A 16,970-nucleotide genomic window follows, 5' to 3' on the forward strand; every position below is an offset into this window, starting at 1 on the left:
CGGGTGCTAGTAAAGCCTCCTTCTCTCACATGTCCCCTATTTTCAGCCCCAGCTCCAGCTCCAAACCCATTTTTACCCTCCCAGCCCCCTTCTCCCATCTTTTCCCTTTCGTCCCCAGCCCCCTTTTCTCACCTGCAACACATCAGAGATGCGGCAGAGAAAATCAGAGCATGGGAAGGCCGCGAAGCAGCGTCTTTAGTGTGATGTGGCCGCTGCTGGAGCCGGGAGGTTTGTGCGTCTTGCGGTGGGAGGGTCAATGGGGGTTTTGTGGGCGCCGGAAAGGGTGCAAAGGGGGGGAGGGGGCGACAACGACGGCGATCTTACAGTGAGGGAGGGAGGAGGGAGTCGACATGCGCATGCGCACTCTTGCCTGTCTCCATGCTCTTTCTCCTGCCAATGCTGCCCTAGCCAGGAAACGACTTCGGCCATGCTCCGGGGCTCTAACACTGTGCTTGCTGGCTTTGCTTCTCCTCCCTATCCCCTTATGACTTAACTTCTGATTTCGGAGGAACAGGGTCAGGTAGTCAGAAGTCAGCCGGCGTCGGAGATCAGGAAATTAGTTGAGGCAGGCACGGCATCACGGATCATGGACCTACCAAGTTTGAAGTGCACATGCGCGCTAAGGGTTTTATTATAGTGGATGGGGGGAACAGAGGCTCCCCCCATCCGCCCTGGATCAGTAGAATGGAATGCTGCTACTCTTTGGGATTCTGGAATCTTGCTATTCCTTGGGATTCTGCATGGAATGTTGCTACTCTTTGGGGTTCAGGAATCTTGCTACTCTTTCAGATTCTGGAATGTTGCTACTCCTTAGGTTTTGGCCAGGTACTAGGGAACTGGATTGGCCACCATGAGAACGGGCTACTGGGCTTGATGGACCATTGGTCTGACCCATAAAGCTATTCTTATGTTCTTTGAATTTCACCTTATAGACTCAAAGTCTACAGAAAGCCTTGAGGTTCTTACTTGTAAAATATCTAAACAGGATCTAGCAGAGAGTCTGACAATCATGCTGTTTTATATCCCCCCAAACAAATGGACCAAAGTAAAAGAGGACGACTTGAATATCTCTTAGCAAATCTTACCACTAATGTATATAATCTCTTATTAGGTGATATAAACCTTCATTTAGAACAGACAGAAAACACTTCTGTAAAAGATTTATTCTCATTTATGACATTTTTAGAATTCCCTCTTCTAATCCCTACCTCTACACATCAGAAAGGTCATTATCTAGATCTCCTCAGAAGATCCTACTACTCCTAACACCAAAATGTCCAAAGAAACCTGGACAAAAGCCATCTGGTCAGATCATCTAATGTCCACTTTCCAAATTCTGTGGAGAAGGAAACAATCGGGCCGACATTTGAAAAAGAAACTTATAACTACCAGAGGACATGTAAATCCTGTTGAATTTTGGACCCACTATGATTTATCATTCAATCCTAGCTGTGAACAAGAGTTCTACACAAACTGAGATAATTTTAGTAAAAACACATTAGACAAAATTGAAGATAAGAAAAAAGAGTTACCATATAGTTGAAGGTTGGTTTGATACAAAGTTAACTACACTGAAGTGAAACATAGAAACATAGAATGTGACGGCAGAAAAGGGCCGACGGCCCAACAAGTCTGCCCAATCATGATCCCTTCTACCCTCGAGAAACTATCCCCTATCATACCTCTGTAGCGACCCCACATGTTTGTCCCATCGTTTCTTGAAGTCGAGCGTGCTACTAGCCTCGACTACCTGAAGTGGAAGACCATTCCATCTATCAATCACCCTCTCGGTAAAGAAGTATTTCCTGGTGTCCCCATGAAATCTACCTCCCCTAAGTTTTAGCGGATGTCCTCTAGTCACCGTGGGACCCGTAAGAGTGAAAATTTCCTCCTCCTCCTCGATGCGGCCCGTTATGTACTTGAAAGTTTCTATCATGTCCCCCCTTTCTCTGCGCTCCTCGAGCGAGTATAAGCGCAGCACGATGCTTAGAGACACTCTGGAACAAAACCAAGAAAGAGCTAATTGGAGATCAAAGAATACAAAAAATTAATTAAAGATAAATGTCAAACTTTCTACTCTAATAAAATTGGACCGTCCACAGTCTTTAGACTAGTAAATACACTATTTGATATCGACCATCTGAAACGCTCATCTTTCATCAACATGACTACATCAGAGAACTTAGCCTCTTATTTTAGGACCAAAACTCACAATTTAAGGCTACCTTTTCAAGGACCTTCTAGCAACCAGACTCCTATAAATACCCTACTGCCGGACAAAGTAATACCAGCTAATATGAATTGGAACCATTTCGATATCCCCAATTAGCAATTATTTCTCACACTCTCATTGTAGGTTAGATAACTGCTCTCCAGCTATCTTGAAAATGGCCCCTATCTCCTTCAAGGTTAAACTCTTTGAATGGATTTCTCATCTAATGTGTAATGGAAACTTTCCAGAAGAACTAGGTCATATTATCATTATTCTTATAAGGAATCCATCTTGGCAATAAACAATTACAGACCTATAGTTAATATTCCATTCTTCACTAAACTTATGGAGGGCCTGGTGAAAGCTGTTTTGATGGAGTACATGGAAAAATTTGATATCTTACATGAATCTCAATCAGGCTTTCGATCGAATTACAGCACTGAAACTGTCTTAGCTTCTAAGGTAGACTATATTTTCCAATTATTCACCGTAGGAAAAAATTCACTGATTTTACAATTCGATCTAGGCATGCGTCGATTTGGTTGATCATGACATCTTACTTGAATGCTTAGACACCATAGGAATTTCTGGTCAGGTTCTGAATTGGTTCATGAGCTTCTTAAAAAACTGCACATATCAAGTTTTTAGTGAGGAAGTATATTCCAAAAAGTGGACTAACGGCTATGGTGTTCCACAGGGATCACCACTGTCTCCTTCCCACTTTAACCCTTATACGGCCTCTCTGGGAAGAGATCTAAACTGAACTTACAAATATACATTTACGCTGACGAAATCACAATCGTTGTTCCTTTTATCACACTCTCATTAGAAACAAAGGATTATATAACATTTATAGTCAATTTCATTGAAAAGTGGGCTAAAGATTTCAAACTTAAATTGAATTCTGAAAAAATCAAATAGAAACATAGAAACATAGAAAGATGACGGCAGAAAAGGGCCAAGGCCCATCAAGTCTGCCCACTATAGACCCTCCCCTTAAGATTAGCTAGTGTTTTGCCCTGACCCTCTTAGGGATCCCACATGGGCGTCCCATTTATTCTTAAAATCTGGCACACTGCTGGCCTCGATCACCTGCACTGGAAGCCCGTTCCACCGATCAATCACTCGCTCCGTGAAGAAATACTTCCTGGTGTCGCCGTGAAATTTTCCGCCCCTGAGTTTGAGCGGGTGCCCTCTTGTGGTTGAGGGGCCTCTAAGAAGGAAGATGTTATCTTCCACTTCTATACGTCCGGTGACGTATTTAAACGTCTCAATCATGTCTCCCCTCTCCCTGCGCTCCTCTAGAGTGTAGAGCTGCAAATTGCCTAGTCTTGCTTCGTACGGGAGACCTTTAAGCCCTGAGACCATTCTGGTGGCCATTCTTTGGACCGACTCGACCCTCTGCACGTCTTTGCGGTAGTGTGGCTTCCAGAAATGCACGCAGTATTCCAGATGAGGTCTCACCATGGCCCTGTACAATGGCATAATGACAGCAGGCTTTCTGCTGACAAAACTTCTACGGATGCAACCCAGCATCTGCCTTGCCCTTGAGGAAGCCTTCTCCACCTGATTGGCAGATTTCATGTCTGCACTAATGATTACTCCCAAATCTCGTTCCGCTGAAGTCCTGGTCAAGGTCTCCCCGTTCAAGGTATAAGTTCTGCACGGGTTTCTGTTACCTAGGTGCATGACCTTACATTTTCCAGCATTGAAGCCCAGCTGCCAGGTTGAGGACCAGCATTCCAATGTGCGCAGGTCCTGCGCCATACTATCTTGTAAATTGCCCTCGCTTACCATATTACATAGTTTGGCGTCGTCGGCGAATAATGTTACTTTACCTTGAAGCCCTTGAGTCAGATCTCCTATGAATATGTTGAAGAGGAGCGGACCCAAGACCGAGCCCTGAGGCACCCCGCTGGTCACCTCCGATGTCCCAGAGAAAGTACCGTTAACCATCACCCTCTGACGTCTGCCACTCAGCCAATCTCTGACCCATGCCGTCAGAGTCTCTCCTAACCCCATTGATTTCATCTTGTTTAACAGTCTGCGGTGTGGGACGCTGTCAAAAGCTTTACTGAAGTCCAGGTACACTATGTCCAGTGAATCTCCTTCGTCCAGTCTTTTTGTTACCCAGTCAAAGAAGCTGATGAGGTTTGATTGGCAGGACCTACCCTTGGTGAATCCATGTTGATTGGGGTCCCGTAGATTCCCTTCGTTCAAGACCGTGTCCAACTGGCGTTTGATCAGTGTTTCCATGATTTTGCATACTATTGATGTCAGACTCACCGGTCTGTAATTTGCAGCCTCTGTCTTGCAACCCTTTTTGTGTAGAGGAACGACGTTAGCTGTTTTCCAGTCCAAGGGGACTGTCCCTGTACTCAGTGAGAGATTGAATAGTACGGCTAACGGTTCTGCCAGGACATCACCTAACTCCCTAAGCACTCTGGGGTGCATATTGTCCGGTCCCATGGCTTTGTCCACCTTGAGTTTTGTTAGCTCAAAGTAAACCTCGCTGGGTGTGAATTTAAAATTCCGAAACGGGTCTTTTGTGTTTGACTGTGGTTTCAATTGAGGGCCGGACCCTGGCGCCTCGCAGGTGAAGACCGAGCTGAAGTATTTATTTAGTATTTCTGCTTTTTCGGGATCTGATTCTGCGTAATTCCCGTCTGTTTTTTTCAGGCGTACTATCCCGTCTGTGTTTTTTTTCCTGTCACTGATATACCGGAAGAAGGATTTGTCCCCTTTCTTAATGTTGTTTGCTAGAGTTTCTTCCACTCGAAGTTTGGCCTCCCTGACTGCCGTTTTGACCTCTGTGGACTTGATCCTGTGTAGCAGTTGATCTTCGCTTTTTCCCGGTGCGTTTGAAGGAAGCAAATGCGTTTTTCTTCTCCTTAACGAGACGTGAGATCTCTGCGGTGAACCACTGGGGTTTGTCCTTTCTTCGCTGTTTATGTGATGATTTTATGTAACGGCAGGTTGCCTCGTGTATGACAGATTTCAGGGATGACCACATATCCTCCACATTCTCTGTCTCCGTTTGGTCCTGGAGTGCCTGATGGACGAAAACTCCCATACGTGCAAAGTCTGTTCCTCGGAAGTTGAGTACCTTTGTTTTAGTGTTTGATCTATGGAAACCTTTCCTCAGATGGAACCATATCATGTTGTGATCGCTGGAGGCTAGCTTATCTCCCACGAAGATTTCTGAGACGCTTTCTCCATTGGTGAGTACTAGGTCAAGGATCGTTTGGGCCCTAGTGGGCTCCATTACCATTTGATTGAGGCGTGCTCCTCTTATGGAGGCTAATAGCCTCTTGCTTCCGCTGGTTGTTGCTGAAGGTGTGCTCCAGTCTACATCCGGCATATTGAAGTCTCCCATTAGTACAACGTCCCCCCTTAGCGCGATATTTTCTATGTCTTCGATTAGTTCCGTGTCCTTGTCTTCCGGTTGTCTCGGAGGTCTATATACCACACCAAGATACAGGCATTTTTCTCTCCCTCTGGCCAGATTCACCCAGAGGGATTCCCCGGAGTACTTGACTTCCGTGATTCTGGTGGTTTTGATTCCTTCTTTAATGTATAGCGCTACCCCTCCGCCTAACCTGCCCTCTCTGTCTCGACGAAGTAAACTGTAACCCGGTATAGCCATATCCCACCCATGAGAGTCCGTGAACCAGGTCTCGGATATTGCCACCACATCTAAGTTGGCATTCACTATCTCGGTTTCCAATTGCAGAATTTTATTGCCTAAACTGTGTGCATTTGACATACATGGCCCTCCATCCCTTGTGTTTGTTAGGGCTGTCATGCTTGCTATGGGTGCTTACCTTGGGCTCAAAAGGGCGGTTGTGTCTCGCCTCCACTGGATGATTCCTTACTGCTGTGGAATGTGAGTGGATACCCTCCCCCAACTTACCTAGTTTAAAGCCCTGCGAAGTAGGCGGGCTAGACGGTGTCCAAGTACGTTTTTACCTCTTTTGGTCAAGTGAAGTCCGTCCGGTCCCTGCAGTCCCTGGAGTGCCTTTCCATGGTCCAGGAATCCAAAGTTCATCTCAATGCACCAGTTGCGAAGCCACTCGTTGGTACGTTGGATGCGTTCTTCCCTGGCTCTTCCTCTGTCTCTAACTGGGAGGATGGATGAGAAGACCACCTGTGCACCCGTCTGCTTCAGCTTCCTACCCAGGGCTCTGAAGTCATCGGGTATGTTCTCTAAGGTGTTCCTTGCAGTGTCGTTTGTACCTATATGGATAAGAAGCATAGGGAAGTGGTCAGTAGGTTTTAGTATTTTATCGAGAGAGGTGGTGACGTCACGAATCCTGGCTCCAGGGAGACAGCAGACCTCCCTCGACTGCAAATCTGGTCTACAAATTGGACCCTCGGTTCCTCGCAGCATGGAGTCCCCGATGACTACCACTCTGCGCTCCTTCCGGGGGGGATGATCAGCGTGGTTTGGAGTCAAAGTTGTGCGCTGGGTGTCTTCCCGAGCTTCTTCCGCTACCTCCTCGGTAGTAATATCCTGCAAGACGTGGTATCTGTTGTTCAGATTGAGTTGTGGTGAAGAAGTAGAGCTGCCCTGTTTGGGACAAAAAGAAGAAAAAGGAAGTGAGAAAAGGGGGGGGGGGGGTTTACGTTTTCCCGTGGAGGAGGTTACCAGCTGCCAGGGACCGGTATCTCCTATCATTTCTTGCACCCCGATCATGGAATTTATAATTGGAGACCTGGGTGTCTTGAGGATGGATCTGTCATGGGTCAGCTCTGCCAAATGGGAAACCTCCTTGATGGCTTCGTCGATGAAGACCTCATCCTCCCTGATAGTCCTCAAGCGCTGCACCTCCTCCCTGAGACTCCATAGTTCCAGTAGGATGTCCTTGTTCAGCTGCTCCATCTCCTCTGTCTGCGTAGAAACTGTGGCGTGGTTTAGGGGGGCGGTCTCGGTCTGCACAGCAACCTCTGCCCTCCGTCCAGTGCCATCCTTCTCCTTCTGCACCATCCCCTGAACATAAGAACATAAGAACATAAGAACTGCCATCTCCGGATCAGACCTTCGGTCCATCAAGTCTGGCGATCCGCACACGCGGAGGCCCTGCCAGGTGTACACCTGGCGTAATTTATAGTCCACCATATCTTTATATGCCTCTCTTAAGGAGATATGCATCTAGTTTGCTCTTGAAGCCTAGGACAGTCGATTCCGCAATAATCTCCTCTGGGAGGGCATTCCAGGTGTCAACTACTCTCTGAGTGAAGCAGAACTTCCTGATATTAGTCCTGAACTTGCCCCCCCTTAGCTTCATTACATGTCCTCTAGTCCGTGTCAAATTGGACAGTGTAAATAATCTTCTCTGCTCTATTTTGTCGATTCCTTTCAGTATTTTGAAGGTCTCGATCATATCCCCACGCAGTCTCCTTTTCTCAAGGGAGAACAATCCTAGTGTTATAAGTCTATCCTCATATTTCAGTCTCTCCATACCCTTCACCAGTTTTGTTGCTTGTCTCTGCACCCTCTCCAGCAGTTTTATATCCTTCTTTAGGTAGGGAGACCAATGTTGGACGCAGTATTCCAAGTGTGGTCTGACCATTGCCCTATAAAGCGGCATTATAACTTTCTCCGATCTACTCGAGATTCCTTTCTTTATCATGCCCAACATTCTATTTGCCTTCTTTGCCGCTGCCGCGCATTGTGCCGACGGCTTCAGGGTCCTATCTATCAGTACACCCAGGTCCTTTTCTTGTTCACTCTTCCCCAGAGTTGCACCTGACATTGTATACTCGTATTCCTTATTCTTATTGCCTAAATGCATTACCTTGCATTTCTCCACATTGAACTTCATCTGCCATTTCTCCGCCCATGTTTCTAACCGACACAAGTCGCTCTGGAGTTTCTTTCTATCCTCCTGCGATCTGATCGCCCGGCATAGTTTTGTATCGTCTGCAAACTTGATGATCTCACTGGATGTTCCTTCCTCCAGGTCATTGATATAAATATTAAAAAGGATCGGCCCAAGTACCGAGCCCTGGGGTACACCACTAGTCACTTTCTCCCAGTCGGAGAACTTCCCATTTATGCCCACTCTCTGCTTTCGGTTTTCCAGCCATTTGCCTATCCATCTTTGTATATCTCCCTCTATACCATGGCTTTGTAGTTTCCTAAGAAGTCTTTCGTGTGGAACTTTGTCGAACGCTTTCTGGAAGTCCAAGTATATTATGTCCACAGGCTTCCCACTATCAATTTGCTCGTTCACGGTCTCAAAAAATTGGAGTAAATTCGTCAAACACGATTTCCCTTTCCTGAATCCATGTTGACTGGGTTTCATCAAGTCGTGTGCGTCCAAGTGCTGGACTATGCTATCCTTGATCAGTGCTTCAACCATCTTGCCGGGGACCGACGTAAGACTCAACAACAAGTCCATCCAACAAAATCATGGAATTTTCTCTTCTGTTAAACGGAATGAACTATATTATCAGTCCCACAATAAAAATTCTAGGCATCACATTGGACCAATCTTTAACTTTCAAAACCCATACTGACATCTTGATTTAAAAATGTTACTATACTCTTTGGAAATAATGTACATTAAAACCTTATTTTGATTTCTCATCCTTCAGATTGTTGGTGCAATCTTTGGTACTGAGCACATTGGACTACTGTAACATCATTTATTTAGGATCATTCAAAAAGACTATCAGGAGATTGAGAATCATTCAAAATACTGAAGATATTTGGGTTGAAAAAATCCGATCACGTTACCCCATGTTACAGGAAATTACACTGGCTGCCAAACTTGCATGTTTGTGCTACAAAACACTGGCAGAGCTTGTTCCCATTTATCTTGTCAACTGCTTTGTATTCTCTACAAACCTTCGACCCACACAGAGAATTTCTCTATTCTCTTTTCCTACGCTAAAAGGATGTAATGTACAAAGATTCCTGGACAAAACCTTGGCTTACCCAAACGTTCAGGAACCTGTGAAATCTCTTTTGTATGACAATTATGGCCAAAGAAACCCAACCATGCCATTTGTTTTTCATCTGCGTCTGGCAGATTCTCTTTATTGTAAACCGCTCTGAACTGTTAAGATATAACAGGTTATCAATAAATTATTATTTTTATTAAGCTGAGCCGCTATCCAGCTTCACTTCCTTCCTGCTAAGTACAACCAACTCTCCATGCCCAGCGGTCTCAAACTCAAACCCTTTGCAGGGCCACATTTTGGATTTGTAGGTACGTGGAGAACCGCAGAAAAAATAGTTCATGTCTTATTAAAGAACTGACAACTTTGCATGAGGTAAAACTGGTTATAGCTTATAAATCTTTCCTTAATTGCTTCTGATAATTTCATCTATGCACAGCTGAAAGCAGTGCAACATGCAGAAAGTGAAAATCTATCTAAACGGTTGCAGCTTGCAGTCTGTCAGGACATGTGTAAAGATTTGTAACCAGCCTCAAAACTATTAAATCACAGCCCTGAGCAGAGGCTCCAGTAATGCCTTTGATACCAGGGATACAAAACGGGACTTACTGGAAGATTATTCAGAGTTTGTGTGTGCACGAACATAATTCATTGTCCCCTGTTAATATTCATAATAAAGCTATAATCCTAGCCATGGCTTTAGAGTTCCCTTGTCCGGCTCCAGATGGATTTGAAATGTGACATCTGGCCTAATTATGATAAGCGCACATCCAGAGGGCGGTAAATCTCAAGAACGTGTCTGTTCTGGGGACGTTGTAGAAACTCTGTCTTGTCCATCACTTTTGCCCTGTGCTTAGCTCAGAGACTTTCCTGAGCCGAGGCCAAGGACAGTGATTGCACCTTGCAGATCCCTCCTTAGACCCTTGTTTTTGGACCGTTTAACCCTTTTATTCCAAGATATGAACTTTCCTTTGACTTGAATAAATCTCAATGTTTCTTCAGGGAAAACCCAGCTGAAGAGTTTGCAGGATGAGAATTCATACCAAAATCCTCTTATATTCCACATGTGTGGTGGTCAAAGCTATAGCCTCAGCAACCTGAAATTGTGAGTTCAAAGCCACACTGCTCCTTGTGACCCTGGGCAAGTCACCTAATCCCCCCCCCATTTCCCCAGGGGGCAAGACACAATATTAAAACGCCCCCCCCATTTCCCCAGGGGGCAAGACACAATATTAAAACGCCCCCCCCATTTCCCCAGGGGGCAAGACACAATATTAAAACGCCCCCCCCCCATTTCCCCAGGGGGCAAGACACAATATTAAAACGCCCCCCCCATTTCCCCAGGGGGCAAGACACAATATTAAAATGCCCCCCCCATTTCCCCAGGGGGCAAGACACAATATTAAAACGCCCCCCCCATCCATTTCCCCAGGGGGCAAGACACAATATTAAAACCCCCCCCCCCCCATTTCCCCAGGGGGCAAGACACAATATTAAAACGCCCCCCCCCCCCAACTGGCAGCAATAGTTGGAGGACCCCCGCCCAGCTTAGAGAGAACCGTGGACATGGGCCATTCCTTACATTTATTTCTTCTAGTTTGTGCTGAGAATGATTGTAATTGCTTTGCATTGATCTGAGCAGTGTAAAATTAGTCCAGCAGAGATATCGCTTACAGCTTACTTGGTGCTTTGCATTGAATTTGACTAGAGATTAAGAGAATTTAGTTAGATGTGTTACTTTACTTAATATCGGTACCGGTTTAATGTACTGAGAACTATTTACTATAAACTGGGATTAACAGTATAATAATATGTTAACAGTAGCCTATGTTAATAACTTTTTCTCTGAATTATTGTGAAAAGAAATGTCTCTAGATATGGAAATCACTTCTCTATATAATAAAAGTGATCCAGGTCTAGGACAATCAAGCCATTGTGACATCACTGATGAGGCTGACTCTTATTGGTGGAATGAGGCCTTATGACATCACAATCTCAGCTCTGGTTACCAGAGACACAAACTTCACACTAAGGGGGGAAATTCTCAACATAGGCTGCCATCAAGATGGGTTTTTTGACCACAGATCCCGTTTTATACAATGAGATCTAATTACTAATGACTGGAATTAACAGCAAAATAACATGTCTTAACAAAAGCCCGCGTTCATAACTTCTCCCCTTAATTAAAGAGAAAAGAAATGTCTCTAGATATGGAAATCACTTCTCTATATAATAAAAGTGATCCAGGTCTAGGACAATCAAGCCATTGTGACATCACTGATAAGGTTGGCTCTTATTGGGTGGAATGAGGCCTTATGACATCACAATCTCAGCTCTGGTTACCAGAGACACAAACTCTTCGCACGAAGAGAGGACGTTGTGAACATAGACTGCCATCAAGATGGGTTTTTTGACCACGGATCTCGTTTTATACAATGAGACCTAATTACTAATGACTGGAAATAACAGTAAAATAACATGTCTTAACAAAAGCCCGCTTTGATAACTTCTCCCCTTAATTAAAGAGAAAAGAAATGTCTCTAGATATGGAAATCACTTCTCTATATAATAAAAGTGATCCAGGTCTAGGACAATCAAGCCATTGTGACATCACTGATGAGGCTGACTCTTATTGGGTGGAATGAGGCCTTATGACATCACAATCTCAGCTCTGGTTACCAGAGACACAAACTCTTCGCACGAAGAGAGGACGTTGTGAACATAGACTGCCATCAAGATGGGTTTTTTGACCACGGATCTCGTTTTATACAATGAGACCTAATTACTAATGACTGGAATTAACAGTAAAATAACATGTCTTAACAAAAGCCCGCTTTGATAACTTCTCCCCTTAATTAAAGAGAAAAGAAATGTCTCTAGATATGGAAATCACTTCTCTATATAATAAAAGTGATCCAGGTCTAGGACAATCAAGCCATTGTGACATCACTGATGAGGCTGACTCTTATTGGTGGAATGAGGCCTTATGACATCACAATCTCAGCTCTGGTTCCCAGTAGGGTTACTAGATGTCCGGATTTACCCAGACATGTCTTCATTTAAGAGCACTGCCCAGCAGTTTGTCCGGGTTTTGAAAGCCACTGAGCTCGGGGCCGTGTCTGGAGGACATCTGCTCATGTGCACATACGATGCGATGACATAACATGCATATGTGCATGTGTGTGATGTCATCGCGTCACATCAGCACTTGTGCAGATGCTCTCCGAACACGGCCCCAAAGAGACGAGGTTTGTATGGGGGCAGGGCTGGGGGCAGAATGGGGGCAGAACAGGACGGGATCATTCATCCTCTTTTTTTTGTTTTTTTAATCTGGTAACCCTAGTTACCAGATGTGCATCATATGTGCACATGAGCAGATGTCCTCCAGACACGCCCCGAGCTCAGTGGCTTTCAAAACCCGGACAAACCGCTGGGCAGAGACTGAAACTCTTCATACTAAGGAACGAGCTACTGTTAAGATGTGTTATTTTACCACTAGTTCATGTTTTTTGAGCACAGATTACATCTTATGTATTGAGACCTAGTTACTAATAACTGGGGTTAAGTAAAATAGCCCACGTTGATAACTACACCCCTAAGGGATGGTGCTCTTCATTAAGAATGAGTTTGACTAATATAAACGTATATTCTGATTTTATTTTCTGCGCATCTCCACTTCACAGTTGAAAAATTACAGAACCAATGGGATGAGGTCCAAGGTCACCTCTATGGCCGAAGAGAACAACTGCATGATATGCTGAAGGACTCCACCCAGTGGCTGGAGGCCAGACAAGAAGCCGAACAGGTTCTGGAGCAAGCCAAGGGCAGGCTGCAATCGTGGAAGGAGATTTCATACACTGTGGAAGCGCTCAAAAAGCAAAACGCTGAACTCAAGGTTAGTAATAGGCAAGAGAATTTATATCTAAGATCTCTAAAGAAGTCATTTCACTTTTTTTTCTTTCTTCAAAAAGCAAAATAGGGGAACAGTGCCTTAGGCACTCATATCAGTACAAGATATACTGTAATTACGAAATTTGTTTTTAAAATAGAGAACCCGGTTGTGTCCTGCAACATACTGGAGGTAATGGAAGAATAACTCAATAATACTTCCAATATCTGTGTTAATGGCTCCAGGCTTGAAGTAACAGTGGCATTAGGTAGCCCAGTGATATTATAAATTCTGCTTTGGATCAAACTAGGTGGCTGTGGTGAGTTAAAGTTATTTAATAGAAATACATAGATTACAATAGTGAGAAATTGATATGGGACCATTTTCCTGCAGGCCACTTTCTCTATAGGACTTGCCATGGGGGTCAAAGTACCTGCTTTTTTCTGTGGAAAATAAGGCGCATAGACCCCTATCTATTAAGATGTTAAGGCGCATTAACTGTGAATGTGGGCCTCAAAACATAGCGCCTGCTGCGTTAACGGACAGCAAACATTAGGGGCTCCAGTCTAAGGAACGCTAAACACTGAGGCATGCTTACCATAGCAGAGTTATCGGATGCCAGGGACCATCTTGGTGGTCAGCGCTCAAGAAAAGGATCTGGGGGTCATCATACACTGAAGCCTTCTGCCCAATGAGTGGTGGCGGCCAAGCAGGCAAACAGGATGCTGAGAATGATTAGAAAAGGGCCGGTTAAGAAGACGAAGCCTCTGTATCGCTCAATGGTGCGACCTCACCTTGAATACTGCGTTCAGTTCTGGTCTCCTTATCTCAAAAAAAGATATAGCGGCACTAAAAAAAGGTTCAAAGAAGAGTGATCAAGATGATGAAGCGGATGGAACTCATCTCGTATGAGGAAAGACAAGAGGTTGGTCTATTCAGCTTGGAAAAAAGACGGCTAAGGGGAGATAGGATTGAAGTCTAAAAAATCCTGAGTGGAGTAGAACGGGTACAAGTGGATCGATTTTTCACTCCATCAAAAATTACAAAGACTAGAGGACACTCGATGAAGTTACAGGGAAATACTTTTAAAACCAAGAGGAGGAAATATTTTTTCACTCAGAGAATAGTTAAGCTCTGGATGTGGTGAGAATGGGTAATGTAGCTGGTTTAAAAAAAGGTATCATCAGACCTATATACTGCGTCAGGGTATGTACTGGATCCTCTCCGACCTCATGGAATATCACCCTGATTGGTTATATTTAGAGTGGCAATTGATGTCCCCATTACGACTGTCTCATGTGTTGAGTAATAAGTTACCTAGATATGTTAAGGACAATAGTATTTTATCGGATATTTGGAAAACTTTAAAATTTATTACTAAATTAACAGATGTTCCAGTAAAGAAATCCACTTATCAATCCCTATGGCTAAACTCTAAGATTCAAATAGGCTAAAGAGCCCTAACCATAAGAACATTAGAATTGCCGCTGCTGGGTAAGACCAGTGGTTCATCGTGCCCAGCAGTCCGCTCACACAGTGGCCCCTAGGTCAAAGACCAGCACCCTAACCGAGACCAGCCCTACCTGCGTACGTTCTGGTTCAGCAGGACCTTGTCTAACTTTGTCTTGCATCCCTGGAGGGTGTTTTCCCCTATAACAGCCTCTGGAAGAGCGTTCCAGTTTTCTACCACTCTCTGGGTGACGATGAACTTCCTTACATTTGTACGGAATCTATCCCCTTTTAACTTTAGACAGTGCCATCTCGTTCTCTCTACCTTGGAGAGGGTGAACAACCTGTCTTTATCTACTAAGTCTATTCCCTTCATTATCTTGAATGTTTCGATCATGTCCCCTCTCAGTCTCCTCTTTTCAAGGGCGAAGAGGCCCAGTTTCTCTAATCTTTCACTGTACAGCAACTCCTCCAGCCCCTTAACCATTTTAGTCACTCTTCTCTTGATCCTTTCGAGTAGTACTGTGTCCTTCTTCATGTACGGCGAACAGTGCTGTACGCAGTATTCCAGGTGAAGGTGTACCATGGCCTGGTTCAGCGGCATGATAACCTTCTCTGATCTGTTTGTGATCCCCTTCATAATCATTCCTAGCATTCTGTTTGCCCTTTTTGCCAAGGCCGCACATTGCATGGACGGTTTCAATGACTTGTCTACAAGTACTCCCAAGTCTCTTTCCTAGGGGCTCTCTCCGAGTATAGCACTTTACAGCCTGTATTTGTGCATACGATTTTGGTTACCGACATGCATCACCTTGCACTTATCCATGTTGAACCTCATTTGCCCTTTCATGGCCCATTCCTCGATTGTATTTATGTCTCTTTGTAGGTCTTCGCAATCCTTCTGTGTCTTCACTACTCTTGATAACTTTGTATCGTCTACAAATTTAATTACCTCGCTCATCGTACCAATTTCCAGGTTATTTATAAATATGTTGAAGAGCACGGGTCCAAGCACTGAACCCTGTGGCACTCCACTCATGACACTTTTCCAGTCCGAGTATTGTCCATTTACCGCCGCTCTCTGTTTCCTATCTGCCAACCAGTTTTTAATCCACATGAGTATTTCACCCTCGATTCCATGGTCGCAATTTTTCGAAGTAGTCGTTCATGCGGGACCTTGTCGAATGCCTTCTGAAAATCCAGATATACAGTGTCGACCGAGTCGCCCTTGTCTATCTGCCTGTTTACTCCCTCGAAGAAGTGCAGCAAGTTCATCAAGTTTCAAGTTTTATTAAAAATTTGATTAATCGCCTAAACCAAGTTTCAAGGCGATGAACATTAAAATACGACCCATTGATTTAATTTTTACATTTTTACAAAGACCAACATTTAAGGACTTCCTTTGCTGAAGCCGTGCTGGCTGGTCCTCATCAGATTGTGCCCGTCAAGGTGATCAATGATGCAGTTTTAGTCTTTCCTCATACGAGAGGAGTTTCATCCCTTTACCATCTTGGTCGCTCTTCTTTGGATCTCAAGCAGGTTTTCATCTTCTCCATTAAATTAACCACCTATCCTTCAAATTCTCCTCCGATGCAATGTAAATGTTATAGATCTCTGTCAAATAGGAATGGAAGCACAAGGAAGTATAGGATTTAGCTTTTCTGAGCTGAATAAATAAATGGGGTTTTTTAATGCAAGCACTGTGCCATGAATTTATCCACTGTTAGCCATGTACATGAGCGGGATTTTGGATTCTTTTCTGTGCATCCTTCCCTTCGTTCATTTAGCCAGTGCTTAGAGAGAATTCCCCAGCCTCATTTTCATAGTCATTTTTTAATTAAGGCCTTTAATTACTTAGACTTAAGCACTAATAACTTAGCTGGTGTCTCCTAATTAAAGAAAATTGAAAATATACCTAAGCAGCACGCTGAATGCACACCCTTAATTCTCTAAGCCTTTTAATGAAGTCCGCACATTCAGGAGATGACACAAATATAACACGGAGAAGCCTGTGCAAAATGTCCTAATGCAGGGAAGGTAATGAAGCACTTTGAATGCTTTCTGCTTATTCCAGAGGTGAAGGGAGAGAAATGAGGCCTGAAAGTAAAATCAGAAATGAACTGTGCGCCATTAATTTGTCAAAATCTGCAAAGTGAAGACGAGAATCAGCGGAGTTCCTTAGACCTATGGTAGGTTGATCGGGAATCCCTTACTCCATCGGCCGGTCCTTACGGTATTCTGCTTGACACTGAGCTCATTCCTCTTTACACCTTTTACTAATAAATTGGTGAAATCATTGAAGCAACGTATGTGTAGTTATGTATTTTAAAAATGTATGAATCGCTTAAATCAAAGCGATGTACAAAACATTTCAATCCACAATTTCAAGCACAAGCAAATATTGTCAAATACAGTAAACAAATACGTTTTTCCCACAAATTTCCTCACTACTGAATTCTTTAAATCTAAGACAAATAATAACCACAAAGTTAAAGAAAGGCGTTTTTATCATTT

The 16,970-nt window shown here is 44.0% G+C and overlaps 1 protein-coding gene across 12 annotated transcripts in view; it reads left to right on the plus strand.

The window, feature by feature from the left end:
• The window catches only part of DMD (dystrophin), a 2,510,493-nt gene that overhangs the window by 2,033,486 nt on the left and 460,037 nt on the right, over positions 1 to 16,970 (plus strand). For all 12 annotated transcript variants that reach the window (XM_033949686.1, XM_033949693.1, XM_033949692.1 and 9 more), the window contains one exon: positions 12,802 to 13,013. In XM_033949686.1, the coding sequence (XP_033805577.1) occupies positions 12,802 to 13,013 (212 nt within the window). The remainder of the gene's footprint in view (positions 1 to 12,801; positions 13,014 to 16,970) is intronic.

This window comes from Geotrypetes seraphini, chromosome 6, assembly GCF_902459505.1.
Source record: "Geotrypetes seraphini chromosome 6, aGeoSer1.1, whole genome shotgun sequence".
NCBI lineage: Eukaryota > Metazoa > Chordata > Amphibia > Gymnophiona > Dermophiidae > Geotrypetes > Geotrypetes seraphini.